Source organism: Entelurus aequoreus, linkage group LG28 (assembly GCF_033978785.1).
Source record: "Entelurus aequoreus isolate RoL-2023_Sb linkage group LG28, RoL_Eaeq_v1.1, whole genome shotgun sequence".
Classification (NCBI taxonomy): Eukaryota; Metazoa; Chordata; class Actinopteri; order Syngnathiformes; family Syngnathidae; genus Entelurus; species Entelurus aequoreus.
In genome coordinates this window covers 17056827-17081180 of record NC_084758.1, presented here as the reverse complement: position 1 = coordinate 17081180, position 24354 = coordinate 17056827, and the positions used below count along the sequence as shown (strand labels likewise).

Here is a 24354-nt window from a genome sequence, read left to right as displayed (position 1 = left end):
GTTGGCAATTCCCCCTTCAAAACAAAAGTTTAGTAAAAACAGTCACTTTTGCCTCTTTGAGCTGTAATTTGACCCCCTTAACATGCTTCAAAACTCACCATATTTGACACACACATCAGGACTAGCGAAAATTAAACCAAACCCCAAAACTTAAAATTGCGCTCTAGCACCCCCTAGGAAAAAACACAGACAAAACTGCTTGTTACTTCCGGTAAGAATGTCATAGAGACATGAAACAAAAACCTCTATGTAGGTCTGACTTAGACCTAGATTTCATACATTGACATCCTTCAGCAATAATCAATAGGAAGTTGGCAATTCCCCCTTCAAAACAAAAGTTTAGTAAAAACAGTCACTTTTGCCTCTTTGAGCTGTAATTTGACCCCCTTAACATGCTTCAAAACTCACCATATTTGACACACACATCAGGACTAGCGAAAATTAAACCAAACCCCAAAACTTAAAATTGCGCTCTAGCGCCCCCTATGACAAAACACAGACAAAACTGCTTGTTACTTCCGGTAAGAATGTCATAGAGACATGAAACAAAAACCTCTATGTAGGTCTGACTTAGACCTAGATTTCATACATTGACATCATTCAGCAATAATCAACAGGAAGTTGGCAATTCCCCCTTCAAAACAAAAGTTTAGTAAAAACAGTCACTTTTGCCTCTTTGAGCTGTAATTTGACCCCCTTAACATGCTTCAAAACTCACCATATTTGACACACACATCAGGACTAGCGAAAATTAAACCAAACCCCAAAACTTTAAATTGTGCTCTAGCGCCCCCTAGGAAAAAACACAGACAAAACTGCTTGTAACTTCCGGTAAGAATGTCGTAGAGACATGAAACAAAAACCTCTATGTAGGTCTGACTTAGACCTAGATTTCATAGATTGACATCCTTCAGCAATAATTAACAGTAAGTTGGCAATTCCCCCTTCAAAACAAAAGTTTAGTAAAAACAGTCACTTTTGCCTCTTTGAGCTGTAATTTGACCCCCTTAACATGCTTCAAAACTCACCATATTTGACACACACATCAGGACTAGCGAAAATTAAACCAAACCCCAAAACTTAAAATTGCGCTCTAGCGCCCCCTAGGAAAAAACACAGACAAAACTGCTTGTTACTTCCGGTAAGAATGTCATAGAGACATGAAACAAAAACCTCTATATAGGTCTGACTTAGACCTAGATTTCATACATTGACATCCTTCAGCAATAATCAATAGGAAGTTGGCAATTCCCCCTTCAAAACAAAAGTTTAGTAAAAACAGTCTCTTTTGCCTCTTTGAGCTGTAATTTGACCCCCTTAACATGCTTCAAAAATCACCATATTTGACACACACATCAGGACTAGCGAAAATTAAACCAAACCCCAAAACTTTAAATTGTGCTCTAGCGCCCCCTAGGAAAAAACACAGACAAAACTGCTTGTAACTTCCGGTAAGAATGTCGTAGAGACATGAAACAAAAACCTCTATGTAGGTCTGACTTAGACCTAGATTTCATACATTGACATCCTTCAGCAATAATCAACAGGAAGTTGGCAATCCCCCCTTCAAAACAAAAGTTTAGTAAAAACAGTCACTTTTGCCTCTTTGAGCTGTAATTTGATCCCCTTAACATGCTTCAAAACTCACCATATTTGACACACACATCAGGACTAGCGAAAATTAAACCAAACCCCAAAACTTTAAATTGCGCTCTAGCCCCCTAGGAAAAAACACAGACAAAACTGCTTGTTACTTCCGGTAAGAATGTCGTAGAGACATGAAACAAAAACCTCTATGTAGGTCTGACTTAGACCTAGATTTCATACATTGACATCCTTCAGCAATAATCAACAGGGAGTTGGCAATTCCCCCTTCAAAACAAAAGTTTAGTAAAAACAGTCACTTTTGCCTCTTTGAGCTGTAATTTGACCCCCTTAACATGCTTCAAAACTCACCATATTTGACACACACATCAGGACTAGCGAAAATTAAACCAAACCCCAAAACTTTAAATTGCGCTCTAGCGCCCCCTAGGAAAAAACACAGACAAAACTGCTTGTTACTTCCGGTAAGAATGTCGTAGAGACATGAAACAAAAACCTCTATGTAGGTCTGACTTAGACCTAGATTTCATACATTGACATCCTTCAGCAATAATCAACAGGAAGTTGGCAATCCCCCCTTCAAAACAAAAGTTTAGTAAAAACAGTCACTTTTGCCTCTTTGAGCTGTAATTTGACCCCCTTAACATGCTTCAAAACTCACCATATTTGACACACACATCAGGACTAGCGAAAATTAAACCAAACCCCAAAACTTAAAATTGCGCTCTAGCGCCCCCTAGGAATAAACACAGACAAAACTGCTTGTTACTTCCGGTAAGAATGTCGTAGAGACATGAAACAAAAACCTCTATGTAGGTCTGACTTAGACCTAGATTTCATACATTGACATCCTTCAGCAATAATCAACAGGAAGTTGGCAATTCCCCCTTCAAAACAAAAGTTTAGTAAAAACAGTCACTTTTGCCTCTTTGAGCTGTAATTTGACCCCCTTAACATGCTTCAAAACTCACCATATTTGACACACACATCAGGACTAGCGAAAATTAAACCAAACCCCAAAACTTAAAATTGCGCTCTAGCGCCCCCTAGGAAAAAACACAGACAAAACTGCTTGTTACTTCCGGTAAGAATGTCGTAGAGACATGAAACAAAAACCTCTATGTAGGTCTGACTTAGACCTAGATTTCATACATTGACATCCTTCAGCAATAATCAACAGGAAGTTGGCAATTCCCCCTTCAAAACAAAAGTTTAGTAAAAACAGTCACTTTTGCCTCTTTGAGCTGTAATTTGACCCCCTTAACATGCTTCAAAACTCACCATATTTGACACACACATCAGGACTAGCGAAAATTAAACCAAACCCCAAAACTTAAAATTGTGCTCTAGCGCCCCCTAGGAAAAAACACAGACAAAACTGCTTGTTACTTCCGGTAAGAATGTCATAGAGACATGAAACAAAAACCTCTATGTAGGTCTGACTTAGACCTAGATTTCATACATTGACATCCTTCAGCAATAATCAATAGGAAGTTGGCAATTCCCCCTTCAAAACAAAAGTTTAGTAAAAACAGTCACTTTTGCCTCTTTGAGCTGTAATTTGACCCCCTTAACATGCTTCAAAACTCACCATATTTGACACACACATCAGGACTAGCGAACATTAAACCAAACCCCAAAACTTAAAATTGCGCTCTAGCGCCCCCTAGGAAAAAACACAGACAAAACTGCTTGTTACTTCCGGTAAGAATGTCATAGAGACATGAAACAAAAACCTCTATGTAGGTCTGACTTAGACCTAGATTTCATACATTGACATCCTTCAGCAATAATCAACAGGAAGTTGGCAATTCCCCCTTCAAAACAAAAGTTTAGTAAAAACAGTCACTTTTGCCTCTTTGAGCTGTAATTTGACCCCCTTAACATGCTTCAAAACTCACCATATTTGACACACACATCAGGACTAGCGAAAATTAAACCAAACCCCAAAACTTAAAATTGCGCTCTAGCGCCCCCTAGGAAAAAACACAGACAAAACTGCTTGTTACTTCCGGTAAGAATGTCATAGAGACATGAAACAAAAACCTCTATGTAGGTCTGACTTAGACCTAGATTTCATACATTGACATCCTTCAGCAATAATCAACAGGAAGTTGGCAATTCCCCCTTCAAAACAAAAGTTTAGTAAAAACAGTCACTTTTGCCTCTTTGAGCTGTAATTTGACCCCCTTAACATGCTTCAAAACTCACCATATTTGACACACGCATCAGGACTAGTGAAAATTAAACCAAACCCCAAAACTTAAAATTGCGCTCTAGCGCCCCCTAGGAAAAAACACAGACAAAACTGCTTGTTACTTCCGGTAAGAATGTCATAGAGACATGAAACAAAAACCTCTATGTAGGTCTGACTTAGACCTAGATTTCATACATTGACATCCTTCAGCAATAATCAATAGGAAGTTGGCAATTCCCCCTTCAAAACAAAAGTTTAGTAAAAACAGTCACTTTTGCCTCTTTGAGCTGTAATTTGACCCCCTTAACATGCTTCAAAACTCACCATATTTGACACACACATCAGGACTAGCGAAAATTAAACCAAAACCCAAAACTTAAAATTGCGCTCTAGCGCCCCCTAGGAAAAAACACAGACAAAACTGCTTGTTACTTCCGGTAAGAATGTCATAGAGACATGAAACAAAAACCTCTATGTAGGTCTGACTTAGACCTAGATTTCATACATTGACATCCTTCAGCAATAATCAATAGGAAGTTGGCAATTCCCCCTTCAAAACAAAAGTTTAGTAAAAACAGTCACTTTTGCCTCTTTGAGCTGTAATTTGACCCCCTTAACATGCTTCAAAACTCACCATATTTGACACACACATCAGGACTAGCGAAAATTAAACCAAACCCCAAAACTTTAAATTGCGCTCTAGCGCCCCCTAGGAAAAAACACAGACAAAACTGCTTGTTACTTCCGGTAAGAATGTCATAGAGACATGAAACAAAAACCTCTATGTAGGTCTGACTTAGACCTAGATTTCATACATTGACATCCTTCAGCAATAATCAATAGGAAGTTGGCAATTCCCCCTTCAAAACAAAAGTTTAGTAAAAACAGTCTCTTTTGCCTCTTTGAGCTGTAATTTGACCCCCTTAACATGCTTCAAAACTCACCATATTTGACACACACATCAGGACTAGCGAAAATTAAACCAAACCCCAAAACTTAAAATTGCGCTCTAGCGCCCCCTAGGAAAAAACACAGACAAAACTGCTTGTTACTTCCGGTAAGAATGTCATAGAGACATGAAACAAAAACCTCTATGTAGGTCTGACTTAGACCTAGATTTCATACATTGAAATCCTTCAGCAATAATCAACAGGAAGTTGGCAATTCCCCCTTCAAAACAAAAGTTTAGTAAAAACAGTCACTTTTGCCTCTTTGAGCTGTAATTTGACCCCCTTAACATGCTTCAAAACTCACCATATTTGACACACACATCAGGACTAGCGAAAATTAAACCAAACCCCAAAACTTAAAATTGCGCTCTAGCGCCCCCTAGGAAAAAACACAGACAAAACTGCTTGTTACTTCCGGTAAGAATGTCATAGAGACATGAAACAAAAACCTCTATGTAGGTCTGACTTAGACCTAGATTTCATACATTGACATCCTTCAGCAATAATCAATAGGAAGTTGGCAATTCCCCCTTCAAAACAAAAGTTTAGTAAAAACAGTCACTTTTGCCTCTTTGAGCTATAATTTGACCCCCTTAACATGCTTCAAAACTCACCATATTTGACACACACATCAGGACTAGCGAAAATTAAACCAAACCCCAAAACTTTAAATTGCGCTCTAGCGCCCCCTAGGAAAAAACACAGACAAAACTGCTTGTAACTTCCGGTAAGAATTTCGTAGAGACATGAAACAAAAACCTCTATGTAGGTCTGACTTAGACCTAGATTGCATACATTGACATCATTCAGCAATAATCAACAGGAAGTTGGCAATTCCCCCTTCAAAACAAAAGTTTAGTAAAAACAGTCACTTTTGCCTCTTTGAGCTGTAATTTGACCCCCTTAACATGCTTCAAAACTCACCAAACTGGACACACACATCAGGACTGGCAAAAATTGCGATCTAATAAAAAACCTGACCCCAAAACTCAAAATTGCGCTCTAGCGCCCCCTAGGACGAAAACACAGACACAACTGCTCCTAGGAAGAAAACTCAGAAAAAACTGCCTGTAACTTCCAGTAGGAACGTCTTAGAGACATGAAACCGTGCAGTGATTTCTCCATATTCTCTGAACCTTTAGATGATATTACGGACCGTAGATGGTGAAATCCCTAAATTCCTTGCCATAGCTGGTTGAGAAATGTTGTTCTTAAACAATTTGCTCACACATTTGTTGACAAAGTGGTGACCCTCGCCCCATCCTTGTTTGTGAATGACTGAGCATTTCATGGAAGCTTTTATGGCACCCACCTGTTCCCAATTAGCCTGTTCACAAAGTTCAAATAAGTGTTTGATGAGCATTCCTCAACTTTCTCACTCTTTTTTGCCACTTGTGCCAGCTTATTTGGAACATGTTGCAGGCATCCAATTCCAAATGAGCTAATATTTGCAAAAAATAACAACGTTTTCCAGTTTGAACGTTAAATATCTTGTCTTTGCAGTCTATTCAATTGAATATAAGGATTTGCAAATCATTGTATCCTGTTTTTATTTACCATTTACACAACGTACCAACTTCACTGGTTTTGGGGTTTGTAGTTATGTCCATAATTGACACAATTTAAAGAAATAAGCCTGATAAAATGTGTGTAAGAAAGGGCAACATCCTGCCTGGCTGTGACATCTCTGCACATGGTCCAAATAGACGATACAGCATGACCACATTTTAATACAAACAGTATTCCTGTTCTCGTCACTCAACTCAAACAGAGTTATTATTGGCTCCCTGACTGCTCCTCATTATCCTTCATTATGGTTTCAACTCTGTTGCTTTTCACTCTTTAAGAAGCACGGTTCAAGTGTTTCCCATAATGCAACATCACAATGGAGCAGAGGGAGTGTGTGTGTGTGTGTGTGTGTGTATGTCATACGAGCGAAAAGGAAGACCTTCTCGGCCAAGAACAACGCGCTTGGGCTCTGATCCTTCCTCGCTCTGGAGGAGGTTACGGTCCATGTGTTTTTGGTTCCCACCATGTGTTTGTGAGCGCGCTGTTGGATGGCTTTTCACGTGTTACATGTGCGCTAGTTAGCACACGTCATGAGTACGTTTTTGACATCACCTGGACAAAGATAAGACCTTCTGGAGGAAAGTTTTGTGGTCAGATGAAACAAAAATTCAGCTGTTTGGCCACAATTTGGCGATATGTTTGGAGGAGAAAAGGTGAGGCCTTTAATCCCAGGAACACCATTCCTACCGTCAAGCATGGTGGTGGTAGTATTATGCCCTGGGCCTGTTTTGCTGCTAATGGAACGGGTGCTTTATTAGTGTACTACAGCGATCATATTCAGTACTATACCCCCTCTAAAAAGTACCGGACCTCCTTCCCCCCAGTCGTCATCACGTCATGTCATTGCTGGTTTACGAGCAGATGAGCAAACTCCACACACAGAGTACTTACAAGCAGACACAGTGTGTAGACAGAAAAAGGGAGAACGGACGCATTTTGGCTTAAAAACTAACGATAAAGGTGAAGTTATAACACTGAAACACCCTCAGGAAGAGGTGCTTTAAGACATGGCTAGCTAGCTAGCGGCTAAAGTCCGTCTGCAGTCTGCAGTGTTGTCGCCACTTTTAAATCACTAATCCTGGTCTCCATGGCGACAAATACAGTAAGTTTCTTACAAGTATCATCCCTGCAGGACGAGGAATAGCTAAACATGCTTCACTACACACCGTAGCTCACCGGCGTCACAATGTAAACAAACACCATTGGTGGATCTACACCTGACATCCGCTGTAATGATACCAAGTACAGGAGCGTATCTAGTCGATACTACTATGATTACATCGATATTTTTTGGCATCACAAAATCTTCTTTCGTTTTTTTAAAATGTATTTTATGTTTATAAACTCAGGAAATATGTCCCTGGACTTTGAATATGACCAATGTATGATCCTGTAACTACTTGGTATCGGATTGATACCCAAATGTGTGGTATCATCCAAAACTAATGTAAAGTATCCAAACAACAGAAGAATAAGTGATTATTACATTTTAACAGAAGTGTAGATAGAACATGTTAAAAGAGAAAGTAAGCAGATATTAACAGTAAATGAACAAGTAGATTAATACCGTATTTCTTTGAATTGCCGCTGGGTATATAGTATGCGCCTGCCTAGAATTACCGGCGGGTCAAACTCGTTTCGCAAAATAATTAGCGCATGCTTTGCATTACCGCCGGGTCAAACTCGTTTCGCAAAATATTATTTTTATTAGCGCATGTCTATAATTACCGCCGGGTCAAACTCGTTCCGCAAAATAATTAGCATATGCCAAGAATTTCCGCCGGGTCAAACTCGTCACGTCACGAGTGACACTTCACCTGTCATCATTTTCAAAATGGAGGACGCTGATTTCAATAATTTAAAATCGCACAAAGGGAAGAAGATAAAGAGCTATTCAGTAGGATTTAAGGTCCAAGCTATTGAATATGCTAAAAAGAACAGTAAGCAGCTATGTTTTATTAATACACCGTAGCTGCGTGTGTCAAATATGAGTCATTAAATGACTCCCGCCTCCTGGTGGTAGAGGGCGCTAGTGATCCTTCTTGCGACTACCGGTACTCTGCTGCAGAAGAAGTGACAACAAGCAGCAACAGTTAGCAGCGGTCGTTTATTTTTTCCTCTCGCTTGCACTTTTAACATGGAGGATTACATATCTAAAATAAAACAGTTTTCTAAACTGGACTTTCAATCGAAGCAGGAGGTAATAATTAAAGGAAGATCTCCATCGAGACAGAAAGACTTTTAAAACTGAAGAAAGATAGGGAAGACTTCTATAAACAAGTTATCGATGCTTTTGTTCAGAAGGAGCTGCGCATGGACTTCATTTATAAGTAAAGGTAAGACCATAATAAAGTTTTTTTTTAATTAAATGTGCTTTTCATGATGGTATCCTTACATCACACTCAAATTTACAAGCGCAGGCATAAATTTACTGCATGCCTTTGGTAAGCGCCGGAGTGAGAAGAGGGGGGGGGGGGGGTTTAAAACAATTAGCGCATGCTTACATTTATTGCATGCCTTTGGTAAGCGCCGGAGTGAGAAGAGGTTTTAAATTAATTACCGACCTGGCGCTAATTCAAGGAAATACGGTAATTCATTTTATACCACTTGTCCTTAATAATGTTGACAAAATAATAGAATGATGAATGACACAATATGTTATTAGGAGCCTTTGTTTGTTTACTTACTACTAAAAGACAATTTGTCTTGTATGTTCACTATTTTATTTAAGGACAAACTTGCAATAAGAAACATATGTTTAATGTACTGTAAGATTTGTTGTTAAAATAAAGCCAATAATGCAATTTTGTGTGGTCCCATTTATTTAGAAAAGTATCGAAAAGTATATAAATACATTTTGTTACCGGTACCAATATGTTGGTATCGGGACATCACTAGAATGTATCAAAGTTTAAAAAGAGCTGTCGGACTCTACGTGTCGGAACGCTAAATTACTCACAACACGTTACTTGCATAATAACACCCTCGTGCGTTTGCGGCAAAACGATAAAGGCCGCTTTTTTCCGCAAGATGCCTCCTTCAAATAAGCACCCGATTATTATGCGGTTAAGTCAATAAGCGGCCATGGACGTCATTTGAGGAAATAAGACATACATGCTGTCTACCATGCAGAAGATAAAGGGGAATGTTTATTGCACTGGTGGCTAATTGCACTTTTTCACAGCACTCATTATACTCCATGTAAACAAAACCCACAGATAGGCAGTTTTAATCTTTTTTCTTTAACGTCCTTGGGCATTCTTTTAGCAAACCTCTCTTTTTTTCCCCCGCTCTCTCCTAAATGAGATAAGATAATCCCTCGTTACTTGTTTATCCTTTATTAGCAGAAAAAGTGTTTGCACAATGATTGCCAAGATAGCGACAGATAATGCCTTCTAGTCCGAAGAAAGCACTAATGTTTTGCGTCTTTATATTAATTTAACTTGTACATAAGTTCCATTAAACCTATATCGTGATTGACATTGTCATTATATGATTATGGTGGTGGAGACTGAGGGCTCAGAGGTTCAAGTGCTGCATTGGACGGAATATTCATACTACAAAACCCCAAAACCAGTGAAGTTGGCACGTTGTGTAAATGGTAAATAAAAACAGAATACAATACAATATTCAATTGAATAGACTGCAAAGACAATATATTTAATGTTCCAACTGAGAAACCTTTTTTTTTTAATGGCAGCAACACATTGCAAATTGCATTTACCACTGTGTTACATGGCCTTTCCTTTTAACAACACTCAATAAACGTTTGGGAACTGAGGAGACACATTTTTGAAGCTTTTCAGGTGGAATTATTTCCCATTCTTGCTTGATGTACAGCTTAAGTTGTTCAACAGTCTGTTGTGGTATTTTAAGCTTCATAATGCGCCTCACATTTTCAATGGGAGACAGGTCTGGACTACAGGCAGGCCAGTCTAGTACCTGCACTCTTTTACTATGAAGTCACGCTGTTGTAACACGTGGCTTGGCATTGTCTTGCTGAAATAAGCAGGGGCGTCCATGATAACGTTGCTTGGATGGCAACATATGTTGCTCCAAAACCTGTATGTACCTTTCAGCATTAATGGTGCCTTCACTGATGTGTAAGTTACCCATGCTTTGGGCACTAATACACCCCCATACCATCACAGATGCTGGCTTTTCAACTTTGCGCCTAGAACAATCCGGATGGTTCTTTTCCTCTTTGGTCCGGAGGACACGACGTCCACAGTTTCCAAAAACAATTTGAAATGTGAACTCGTCAGACCACAGAACACTTTTCCACTTTGCATCAGTCCATCTTCGATGAGCTCAGGCCCAGCGAAGCCAGCGGCGTTTCTGGGTGTTGTTGATAAATGGCTTTGGCTTTGCATAGTAGAGTTTTAACTTGCACTTACAGATGTAGCGACCAACTCTCGTTACTGACAGTGGTTTTCTGAAATGTTCCTGAGCTCATGTGGTGATATCCTTTACACACTGGTGTCGCTTTTTGATGCAGTACCGCCTGAGAGATCGAAGGTCCATAATATAATTGCTTACATGCAGTGATTTCTCCAGATTCGCTGAACCTTTTGATGATATTACGGACCGTAGATGGTGAAATCCCTAAATTCCTTGCAATAGCTGGTTGAGAAATGTTGTTCTTAAACTGTTGGACAATTTGCTCACGCAATTTGCTCACATAATTTTTTGCAAATATTAGCTCATTTGGAATTTGATGCATGCAACATGTTTCAAAAAAGCTGGCACAAGTGGCAAAAAAGAGTGAGAAAGTTGAGGAATGCTCATCAAACACTTAATTGGAACATCCCACAGGTGAACAAGCTAATTGGGAACAGGTGGGTGCCATGATTGGTATAAAAGCAGCTTCCATGAAATGCTCTGTCATTCACAAACAAGGATGGGGCGAGGGTCACCACTTTGTGAACAAATGCATGAGCAAATTGTTGAACAGTTTAAGAACAACATTTCTCAATGAGATATTGCAAGGAATTTAGGGATTTCACCATCTACGCTCCGTAATATCATCAAAAAGTTCAGAGAATCTGGAGAAATCACGGACCTCCGATCCTTCAGGCGGTACTGCATCAAAAAGTGACATCAGTGTGTAAAGGATATCACCACGTGGGCTCAGGAACACTAAAGAAAACCACTGTCAGTAACTATAGTTGGTCGCTACATCTGTAAGTGCAAGTTAAAACTCTCCTATGCATAGCGAAAGCCATCTATCAACAACACCCAGAAACGCCGCCGGCTTCGCTGGGCCCGAGCTCATCTAAGATGCAAAGTGTAAAAGTGTTCTGTGGTCTGACGAGTCCACATTTCAAATTGTTTATGGAAACTGTGGACGTCGTGTCCTCCGGACCAAAGAGGAAAAGGTTTTGGGTTTTGTAATAACATTAATGGGCAATTGATACCATGCAATGTACCAAATCCTCCAGTTTTCTCAGTGTTGTGATATCATTACACTGCAATTGAACTGTTAATGTATGCAGATTATCACCCACTGGGGGAATTTAAATGGTATATTTAATTGAAAAAGACAGAGAAATCGAACTCTAAGATTACTGACCCCCCCCTTCCCTCCCGCTCTGTCTTTTCAGGTGGCGAGGATAACGGCTGTCTTCCTGCATCTGGCTGCCCGGATGTCTGCACATGCTCAGACAGCGTGGTGCGATGCAGCAACAGAGGGCTGCACTTGCTGCCCAAGGGCATTCCCAAGGACACCACGGAACTGTGAGTGCTGTGCACTACCAAAAAACACACACAAAATAGGCTTTTTAAAATGTGTATATCTTATCCTTAGACTTAGACAAACTGTATTGATCCACAAGGGAAATTGTGCCACACAGTAGCTCAGTTACTAAGGATGGAAAAAATAATGCCGGTATAAAGTAGACTAAAAATGTACCATAGTAGCAATATAAAATATAACATATATGTAATATTTACATATTATATATACAGTATATAACAGGGGTCACCAACCTTTTTAAAACCAAGAGCTACTTCTTGGGTACTGATTAATGCGAAGGGCTACCAGTTTGATACACACTTAAATAAATTGCCAGAAATAGCCAATTTGCTCAATTTACCTTTAACTCTGTTATTATTAATAATGAATGATATTTACACTTAATTGAACGGTTTAAAAGAGGAGAAAACACGAAAAAAATGACAATTAAATTTTGAAACATAGTTTATCTTCAATTTCGACTCTTTAAAATTCAAAATTCAACCGAAAAAAAGAAGAGAAAAACGAGCTAATTCGAATCTTTTTGAAAAAATAAAACATTTTCTTTATGGAACATCATTAGTAATTTTTCCTGATTAAGATTAATTTTAGAATTTTGATGACATGTTTTAAATAGGTTAAAATCCAATCTGCACTTTGTTAGAATATATAACAAATTGGACCAAGCTATATTTCTAACAAAGACAAATCATTATTTCTTCTTGATTTTCCAGAACAAAAATTTTAAAATAAATTCAAAAGACTTTGAAATAAGATTTACATTTGATTCTACAGATTTTCTCGATTTGCCCGAAATTTTTTTTTGAATTTTAATCATAATAAGTTTGAAGAAATATTTCACAAATATTCTTCGTCGAAAAAACAGAAGCTAAAATGAAGAATTAAATTAAAATGTATTTATTATTCTTTACAATAAAAAAAATAAATTTACTTGAACATTGATTTAAATTGTCAGGAAAGAAGAGGAAGGAATTTAAAAGGTAAAAAGGTATTTGTGTTTAAAAATCCTAAAATATTTTTTAAGGTTGTATTTTTTCTCTAAAATTGTCTTTCTGAAAGTTATAAGAAGTAAAGTAAAACAAATAATGAATTTATTTAAACAAGTGAAGACCAAGTCTTTAAAATATTTTCTTGGATTTTCAAATTCTATTTGAGTTTTGTCTCTCTTAGAATTAAAAATGTCGGGCAAAGCGAGACCAGCTTGCTAGTAAATAAATAACATTTAAAAAATAGAGGCAGCTCACTGGTAAGTGCTGCTATTTGAGCAATTTTTAGAACAGGCCAGCGGGCTACTCATCTGGTCCTTACGGGCTACCTGGTGCCCGCGGGCACCGCGTTGGTGACCCCTGGTATATAATATTTACTGATATATTATATTTTATTGTATATAATATATGCAATATATAACAAATCCCAATTACCATGTACAATATTACAGTATATGTAACAGCTGCAACATAAAATAGAGAGTATATCAAGCAGAAAATAAACATTATAGACAAAGAGAAGTAGCTAACATAGAAGCGGTCAGGTAATAGACTGATATCATCTATTGCTGTATGGCGAGTGATTATACAGCTGGAAGGAGTTCTTGGATCGAACAGAGGTAGCATGCTAATGTTAGCAAGATAAAATTAGCATGCTGAGAGTTGGCATGTGTCACTTACCAAGTTGTATGACTATAATGTTTATGGCTGTGGAATAAGAGAACAAAGTGTAAGTTAGCTAAAAAGGTTAGCACGCCATTGTGTCGATGAGACATTCCTCCCATAAACCAGATGCACAAATAAATGTGATCTACACACTCCCCTGAAAAACCAGCAGAGGGCACTGCAGCCAGAGCGGTCATAGACATGGTCAGACACTGGCGAGCCAATCAGAGGCACTCTAGGGAGGGTCATGTGATGATTGCACTGATAAGAGACCAGTATCTACATCGGGACAAGCTCATTAAACGGCATTGATACAATAAAATAGGCAGCTAGCACGGTCTTTCAGATTAACTGGGTAAATTAGCATTAGCTAATACAACGCTAACGTTAGCTAGCTCAGGCCCGTTGTGTCATAACGGGGACTGTGGGGTGTTTGTTTTCCCAAGATGCAAGAGTAGTTGGAGTGGACATGGCTTGGAGGTAAATACATCATTTATTTTAACACTGACAAAATGAACAAACAAAAAGCGCGCACAAGGCGGAAGAACAAACTCTGCTTTGAAAACAATAAACTAGCACTTGGGCAAAAGCTATGGACATGAAAACGAAAACACTTACTGAAACACAAAAATAGACAAAACTCACTTGGCATGGAACTATGGTAATAAGTGTAGCAGAAGTCATTAGAGGTAAACAGGGGTAACCGAGTTAATGTCGCCAGACCGACTGCCTGGCAACTACAAGCTTAAATAATAGTGTCTTGATTACAACAGGTGCGTTTGTCCAAATGAGTCTGGTGCGTGTGTCCAAATGCATGACAGGTGAAACCAATGAGTAGTCATGGTAACAAAAACAATGGAGCGTAAACAGAAACTAAAAAGAGTCCAAAAACCAAACAGGACATAACTAAACAAAACATGATCAGAAGACATGACACATTGTGCGTTCTCTCTGTAAAGACGTGGATTGTTTTGGTGCAGAGAACTCCGGGCATTTTGCATAATAATGCATATAATGCTCTGTGACCCAGACCGCTCTGGTAGGAATGTCTCATCGACACAATAGCAAAAAATCGATCCACATATGCAAATTCAATACAAATACAAAAACAAAATCAAGCATATTTATATTAAAATCTCAAAAGTATATTTATAAATACATGTTTATTTATACACATTTTTTATTTATCTGTATGTCACATTTTTATATTTATACATTTGATTTGTATATATTTTCAAATCTCAAAAATATATTTACAAATACACGTTTATTTATACAAATTCTTGATTTATTTGTATGTCACATTTTTATATTTCTACATTTTATTTGTATATATTTTCAAATCTCAAAAATATTTTTACAAATCCACGTTTATTTATACAAATTCTTGATTTATTTGTATGTCACATTTTTATATTTCTATATTGTATTTGTGTATATTTTCAAATCTCAAAAATATATTTACAAATACACGTTTGTTTATACAAATTCTTGATTTATTTGTATGTCACATTTTTATATTTCTACATTGTATTTGTATATATTTTCAAATCTCAAAAATATATTTACAAATACACGTTTGTTTATACAAATTATTGATTTATTTGTATGGCACATTTTTATATTTCTACATTTTATTTGTGTATATTTTTAAATCTCAAAAATATATTTACAAATACACGTTTATTTATACAAATTCTTGATTTATTTGTACGTCACATTTTTATATTTCTACATTTTATTTGTATATATTTTGAAATCTCAGAAATATATTTACAAATACGCGTTTGTTTATACAAATTCTTGATTTATTTTTATGTCACATTTTTATATTTCTACATTTTATTTGTATATATTTTCAAATCTCAAAAATATATTTACAGATACACGTTTATTTATGCAAATTCTTGATTTATTTGTATGTCACATTTTTATATTTATACATTTGATTTGTATATATTTTCAAATCTCAAAAACATATTTACAAATACGCGTTTATTAATACAAATTCTTGATTTATTTGTATGTCACATTTTTATATTTCTACATTTTATTTGTATATATTTTCAAATTTCAAATATATTTACAAATACCCTTTTATTTATACAAATTCTTGATTTATCTGTATGTCACATTTTTATATTTCTACATTGTATTTGTATATATTTTCAAATCTCAAAAATATATTTACAAATACACGTTTATTTATGCAATTTCTTGATGTATTTTTATGTCACATTTTTATAGTTCTACATTTTATTTGTATATATTTTAAAATCTCAAAATTATATTTACAAATATGGATTTATTTCTACAAATTATTTATTTATTTGGATATGACATTTGTATTTGTATATTTATTAATATATGCATATGTATTAATATCATATTGATATATATAAGTTGATGTGAGACAATTCTACTTCCATAAAGGACAGACGTGATGAAAGCCAACTTGTGTGCGTGAAATATTACACAACATGTTATTGATCACTGACACCTTTCCCCGACTCGACGGTAGTTGTTGCTTGTTTGTTTTTTTTAAATCATTTTTAATGAAGAGCTACATGCACCGGACACGAGCAATAATGTTAGCAGCCTACATAAAAAGTGCAAAATGAAGAATATCCCTCTTACTAAAGGTGAGCAATGACATGCCGCTCCCCCAGTTATGGAATGGCTCCTGCTCCTCGGGGTCAATAACAGTGATTAGCTATCGATCAGCCTCGAAAGAGACACTCCATCATCGTGTCCACCTGACCTACTTACAGTACACGGCCCCAGGAAGAAAAGAGTGGGAAAAAACACTCCACCGAGATGCATTTGAGTGTAGTATTTTGTGGTAGTTTTTTTTGTAAAAAAGTACTATTGTGCTCCTCTGACAATATATCACTTCCACTCTCGCAGTTACTTGGAGGGCAACATGCTGACGTCCGTGCCCAAGGAGCTGGCGGCCCTGAAGCATCTGTCACTGGTGTATGTACACGTCATTGCTCTGCTAAATCCTTGTGCAGGTTGACAGTGTGTGTGTGTGTGTGTGTGTGTGTGTGTGTGCGTGTGTGCGTGTGTGTGTGTGTGTGTGTGTGTGTGTGTGTGTGTGTGTGTGTGTGTGTGTGTGTGTGTGTGTGTGTGTGTGTGTGTGTCCTTGTATTTCTACCCTTCTTGAGACATCAACAAGGAAAAGTAGCTTCCATATGAGGAGGTGTGAACAAGTTAGGACATAAATCATGGTCCCAATACAGAAAACCATTGCATCTAATAGATAATGTCTCATTAGCACCCCTGGTGGTGAAATCTATCAAAATGAGGGTGGTGCCAAAAAGGAGGGATTTTTCAAATTGACTGTGTGTCGGTTTTAAAAGTGCTCCCCCTCTGGTCAGCATATGAAATAACAAGTGTGTGTAAGAATTTGAAATGCGCCCTCTTTGGCCAAAATGTATTTAAAAAAATAAAATAAATATGTATATAGAGGCGAATTGTCATAACTTAAAAAAAAATTAACAAAAAAAACAATTACAAAAACAATAAATAACTAAAAGCAGTCTTTTTCTCACAATGTGTCGACTTTTTTTTTTATAAAATCGGGAACAATTTATCATATTCTTTCTGTTTCTGTAATATTGCAATATTTTCTCTAAATATTATAACTTTTTTTATGTAAAATTATTACTTTTTAATGCAAAATGGCGACATTTGTCATATAAAATTCTGACTTTTATCACAATATTGCCAATTTTTGTGTTCTAGTGAAACTGTGACATTTTTGGAGTAAAATTATGAATTTTGCCAAGTAAAATTCATATTATTATTATTATAATATTGCCAACATTTTAAAGTTTTCTTATAAAATTGTGACTTGTCGAGTAAAATTATGACTCTTTTCATAAAATTGCCAAAATTGTAAGCTTTTCATGTAAAATTGCGACTGTTATTGAGTAAAATTCCAACTTGTATAATAATATTGCACAAATGTTCAGTTTTTCTTGTAAAATTTTGACTTGCATTGAATAAAATGACGACTTTTAATATAATACTGACAAAATTCTAAGTTTTTCTTGTGAAATTGTAACTCATTTTTCACAACAAGCTTTTTTATATTTGCATAGTATGTATATATTATTAATGTTGTAAATACACTTCTTTATATATCTAAAAGGGTGGTCCTTAAGAGGTAGGCATTTTTCTCAGATCTCAAGAAGGTAAGAAATACAACAATGTGTGTGTGTGTGTGTGTGTTTTCTTGTATTTCTACCCTTCTTGAGACATCAACAAGGAAAAGTAGCTTCCATATGAGGAGGTGTGAACAAGTTAGGACATAAATCATGGTCCCATTACGGAAAACCATTGCATCTAATAGAGAACGTCTCATTAGCACCCCTGGTGGTGAAATCTATCAAAATGAGGGTGGTCCCAAAAAGGAGGGATTTTTCAAATTGACTGTGTGTCACTTTTAAAAGTGCTCCCCCTCTGGTCAACATATGAAATAACAAGTGTGTGTAATACATTGAAATTAGCCCCCTTTGGCCAATTTTTTTTTTTAATAAATAAATATGTATATAGAGACGAACTGTCATAACTTGAAGAAAAAAATTAACATAAAAACCAATTACAAAAAAAATAAACAACTAAAAGTATTTTCCTCACAATGTGTCGACTTTTTTCTTATGCAATTGGGAACAATTTCTCATATTTTTGCTGTTTCTGTAATATTGCAATATTTTCTCATAAAATTATTGCTTTTTTTATGTAAAATTATTACTTTTTAATGCAAAATGGCGACATTTGTCATATACAATTCTGACTTTTATCACAATATTGCCAATTTTTGTGTTCTTGTGAAACTGTGAAATTTTTGGAGTAAAATTATGAATTTTGCCGAGTAAAATTCATATTATTATTATTATAATATTGCCAACATTTTAAAGTTTTCTTATAAAATTGTGACTTTTGTCGAGTAAAATTATGACTCTTTTCAAAAAATTGCCAAAATTGTAAGCTTTTCATGTAAAATTGCGACTGTTATTGAGTAAAATTCCAACTTGTATCATAATATTGCACAAATGTTCAGTTTTTCTTGTAAAATTTTGACTTGCATTGAATAAAATGACGACTTTTATTATAATACTGGCAAAATTCTAAGTTTTTCTTGTGAAATTGTAACTCATTTTTCACAACAAGCTTTTTTATATTTGCATAGTATGTATATATTATTAATGTTGTAAATACATTACTTTATATATCTAGAAAGGGTGGTCCTAAAGAGGTAGGCATTTTTCTCAGATCTCAAGAAGGTAAGAAATACAACAATGTGTGTGTGTGTGTGTGTGTGTGTGTGTGTGTGTGTGTGTGTTCTTGTATTTCTATCCTTCTTGAGACATCAACAAGGAAAAGTAGCTTCCATATGAGGAGGTGTGAACAAGTTAGGACATAAATCATGGTCCCATTACGGAAAACCATTGCATCTAATAGAGAATGTCTCATTAGCACCCCTGGTGGTGAAATCTATCAAAATGAGGGTGGTCCAAAAAAGGAGGGATTTTTCAAATTGACTGTGTGTCGGTTTTAAAAGTGTTCCCCCTCTGGTCAACATATGAAATAACAAGTGTGTGTAATACATTGAAATTAGCCCCCTTTGGCCAATTTTTTTTTTAAATAAATAAATATGTATATAGAGACGAACTGTCATAACTTGAAGAAAGAAATTAACATAAAAACCAATTACAAAAAAAATAAACAACTAAAAGTATTTTCCTCACAATGTGTCGACTTTTTTCTTATGCAATTGGGAACAATTTCTCATATTTTTGCTGTTTCTGTAATATTGCAATATTTTCTCATAAAATTATTGCTTTTTTTATGTAAAATTATTACTTTTTAATGCAAAATGGCGACATTTGTCATATACAATTCTGACTTTTATCACAGTATTGCCAATTTTTGTGTTCTTGTTAAATTGTGACATTTTTGGAGTAAAATTATGAATTTTGCCAAGTATAATTCCGATTATTATTATAATATTGCCAACATTTTTAAGTTTTCTTATAAAACTGTGACTTTTATTGAGTAAAATTACGACTCTTTTCATAAAATTGCCAAAATTGTAAGCTTTGTCTTGTAAAATTGCGACTGTTGAGTAAAATTTGAACTTTTATCATAATATTGCACAAATGTTCAGTTTTTCTTGTAAAATTTTGACTTGCGTTGAATAAAATGACGACTTTTATTATAACATTGGCAAAATTCCAAGTTTTTCTTGTGAAATTGTAACCTTTTTCTTATGAAATTCCAACTCATTTTTCACAACAAGCTTTTTTATATTTGCATAGTATGTATGTATTATTAATGTTGTAAATACACTTCTTTATATATCTAGAAAGGGTGGTCCTAAAGAGGTAGGCATTTTTCTCAGGTCTCAAGGAGGTAATAAATACAAGAATGTGTGTGTGTGTCTGTGTGTGTGTGTTTTGACCGTGTATTTGTGTCCACAGAGACCTGAGCAACAACAGCATCAGCACAGTGGCCCCGCTCACCTTTAGCAACATGACACAACTGGCCACACTGTAAGTTGCAACGGAAAGTACGTAGCACCACATTCTGACGGGGCCCCCGTCCACGGGGCCGCCCCATCCGACTCTAAACCCGACGTTCACACACGCTTGGTATGTTAACGTGCACTAAAAAACCGACAGATGGATTGGTTGAAGTCGTCTTTTTAAAGACGTTGTTGACTTTTTGAAGATTGGATCAACATATCGAGAACATAAACCTGCATCATCTTCACAATACTCGTAATAATAACTACCGGTAATAAGTTTGAATTGCTAATTTCCTATTTCAAGAATTTTTACCGAGGTAATTTTGACTTGTTCCATTGGTAGATTGTTTTGCTCATTTCAAGTTATTTTTGCTTGAAATAGGAAATTAGCAATTAAAACTCATTGTTAGCTATTATTACAAGTATTGTGAAGTGTTGTGTCTTATAACAAACTTGTGACCCTGGGGATTGGGACTTGTATTATGTTTGTTTAGATATTTTCACTAGAAATTACAAATATATACTTGGTGAGATTGTGATTGTGAGTTTTCTTTGCGTTGTTGCAAAAAGTTAGTGGACATCCATTGTTTAATTTCATCCAGACACGCCTACAGGTGACTACACTGCAAAAAGTCAGTGTTCAAAAACAAGAAAAAAAAATACAACAATTAGGGGTATTTTATTTGAACTAAGCAAAATTATCTGCCAATAGAACAAGAACAATTGACTTGTCAAGACTTTCCAAAACAAGTCAAATTAGCTAACCTCAATGAACCCCAAAAATACCTTAAAATAAGCATATTCTCACTAATAACTGTGCTACTATATAAGAGTACGTATTTTCTATTGTTTCATTGAAAATAAAACAGCAAAGTCCATTTGGCTGTCATCTGTTTTAATTATGAGACACAATTGTGTCAAAGTCATGATTTTTTTTTTTACATGCTTGAAATAAGAAATTATTACTTTAAAAAAGTAGTTTTATACTTGTGAGTGTTGATGACACAGCTTTGCAACACTTGATATTCTAGTTTCAAGCATGTTTTACTCAATACAGGTCATCAAATCTCAGCGACAAGCTGTAATATCTTACTGAGGTCATTTAGGACCAAAACACTTAAAACAAGTAAAACACTCGAAAATAAAATCTGCTTAGTGAGAAGAATTATCTTATCAGACAGAAAATAAACAAATATCACCCGTATTTGTTATATTTAATCTTACTTAGATTTAAATTTTTGCAGTGTGACTTCAATAATAAATATGGCAGTGCCATGTTGGTATTTTTTTCCATAACTTGAGTTGATTTATTTTGGAAAACCTTGTTACATTGTTTAATTCATCCAGAGGGGCATCACAACAAAATTAGGCATAATAATGTGTTAATTCCACCACTGTATATATCGGTATCGGTTGATATCGGAATCGGTAATTAAGAGTTGGAGAATATCGGATATCGGCAAAAAAGCCATTATCGGACATCTCTACACTGCAAAAAGTCAGTGTTCAAAAACAAGAAAAAACAAAACAAAAATGAGGGGTGTTTTATTTGAACTAAGCAAAATTATCTGCCAATAGAACAAGAAAATTCTGCTTGTCAAGACTTTCCAAAAGTAAAATGAGCTAACCTCAATGAACCCAAAAATACTTCAAAATAAGTATATTCTCACTAATAACAAGTGCACTTTTCTTGGTCGAAAAAAAAAAAAAAAGAGTCCTTTTTTGCTCATGTAGTGGATTGTCCGAAGCTTAAACTGCAACAAAAGTGAGTTTAGTACAAAAGGTTTATTTACCAATAATCAAAAGTACAAAGTTGGATTGAGCTGCCCATGCCGACAAACAAACGTCCTCCGGAGGACACAAGAATCCGTTGCCCTCATGTGTCAAGGTCCTGATGTTTTCGACCTGTTTGTTTTGCAACATCCTTGAATCCCTTAGTCATGCTTAGACAATCATAACATTTTGTAGAATGGTCGGCCCGACTCCATATTGAACTTTGGCCTACATCTAGTCCTTCAATGGTTAAGAATAGAAAATAAATGAAACAAGCAGACATTCTTGACAGACACGAAATATAGCTCAAAGGTCAGAAATTCCACCACACTCAATATGTTGAAAAATATTCTTAAATGAAGTAAATGCTAGTGCCATTATCTTGACATAATGATATGTGCATCATGATTTTTTTTTCATGCTTGAAGCAAGAAATTATTACTTTAAAAAAGTAGTTTTATACTTGTGAGTGTTGATTGATTGATTGATTGCAACTTTTATTAGTAGGTAGCACAGTACAGTACATATTCCGTACAATTGACCACTAAACGGTAACACCCCAATAGGTTTTTCAACTTATTCACGTTAATCAAATCATGGTATGATGAATGATGGTTAATGACACAGCTTTGCAACAGTTGATATTCTAGTTTCAAGCATGTTTTACTCAATATAGGTCATCAAATCTCAGCAACAAGCTGTAATATCTTACTGAGATCATTTAGGACCAAAACCCTTAAAACAGTGGTTCTTAACCTTGTTGGAGGTACCGAACCCCACCAGTTTCATTCACCGAACCCTTCTTTAGTGAAAAATATCATTATATACATATTTTTTAAATTCAAGACAGTTATGTTTTTTTACTGGTGCACAAAATGAACCGTGCATGGACATCACCGTGTTCCAAGAACAAAACCAACACAGTGCATGAACTCACAACCAATTACTGTCAGGTTCAAACACCGAACCATCTATTACACAAGACAAGAAGAAAGGAATCAAGCAGAGACAGAGTTGAATTTTACTCATGAGGAGAGACGCATTGGGCTGTACACTCAGATACAGTTTCACCCTGCGCTCTAAGGTACAGTCCCACATGCTCCTCTATTTATTCGGGAGGTCCCTAGTTGACATAACTGAGGCCCCAGTAGACACATTATATGATTATTCAGAATGGAAATGGGCTGACACTCGTAATTTCGCCCGGTCTCTGCTTTGTCTGCGTTGAGGTACTCAATGTCCGTCTTTGGCTGTCAGCAGGCAAGGTCTGGAAACAAACTGCTGACACGAGACAACTCGCAAAGCAAGATTACAAGTTGCGCCTTTGCACGGATAGAAAAGTACAACTTCAGCACAATTGATAATAACTATAGCAACGGCCTTTAAGTATAAGAGTTGTGTGATAACTTATACATGATTATTTTAACATTTACACACCTGCAAATCATATAGAAAATTAAAGGGAACATTGTTTTGGGGGTACCCATAACACAGTGATAGGGAGAAGTTTTTACTTACACGATGAGTCGGGTGTGTTTTGACCTTCGCCGAACCCCTGAGACCGACTCACCGAACCCCTAGGGTTCGATCAAACCCAGGTTAAGAACCACTGCCTTAAAACAAGTAAAACACTCTAACATCAAATCTGCTTAGTGAGAAGAATTATCTCATCAGACAGAAAATAAGCAAATATCACCCTTATTTGAGATATTTAATCTTACTTAGATTTCAGTTTTTGCAGTGTGACTTCAATAATAAATATGGCAGTGCCATGTTGGCATTTTTTTTTCCATAACTTGAGTTGATTTATTTTGGAAAACCTTGTTACATTGTTTAATGCATCCAGCGGGGCATCACAAAAAAATTAGGCATAATAATGTGTTCATTCCACGACTGTATATATCGGTATCGCTTGATATCGGAATCGGTAATTAAGAGTTGGACAATTTCGGAATATCGGCAAAAAAGCCATTATTGGACATATCTATACTGCAAAAAGTCAGTGTTCAAAAACAAGAGAAAACAAAATAAAAATGAGGGGTATTTTATTTGAACTAAGCAAAATTATCTGCCAATAGAACAAGAAAATTCTGCTTGTCAAGACTTTCCAAAACAAGTAAAATTAGCTAACCTCAATGAACCCAAAAATACTTCAAAATAAGTATATTCTCACTAATAACAAGTGCACTTTTCTTGGTCGGAAAAAAAAAAAAAGAGTCCTTTTTTGCTCATGTAGTGGATTGTCCGAAGCTTAAACTGCAACAAAAGTGAGTTTAGTACAAAAGGTTTATTTACCAATAATCAAAAGTACAAAGTTG

The 24354-nt window shown here is 35.9% G+C and overlaps 1 protein-coding gene across 1 annotated transcript in view; it reads left to right on the top strand.

Moving 5' to 3' along the window:
- The window catches only part of slit3 (slit homolog 3 (Drosophila)), a 672803-nt gene that overhangs the window by 512838 nt on the left and 135611 nt on the right, over positions 1-24354 (top strand). The window contains 3 exon segments of the mRNA XM_062039879.1: positions 11925-12057; positions 16636-16704; positions 20217-20288. Coding sequence (XP_061895863.1) covers positions 11925-12057; positions 16636-16704; positions 20217-20288 — 274 coding nt within the window.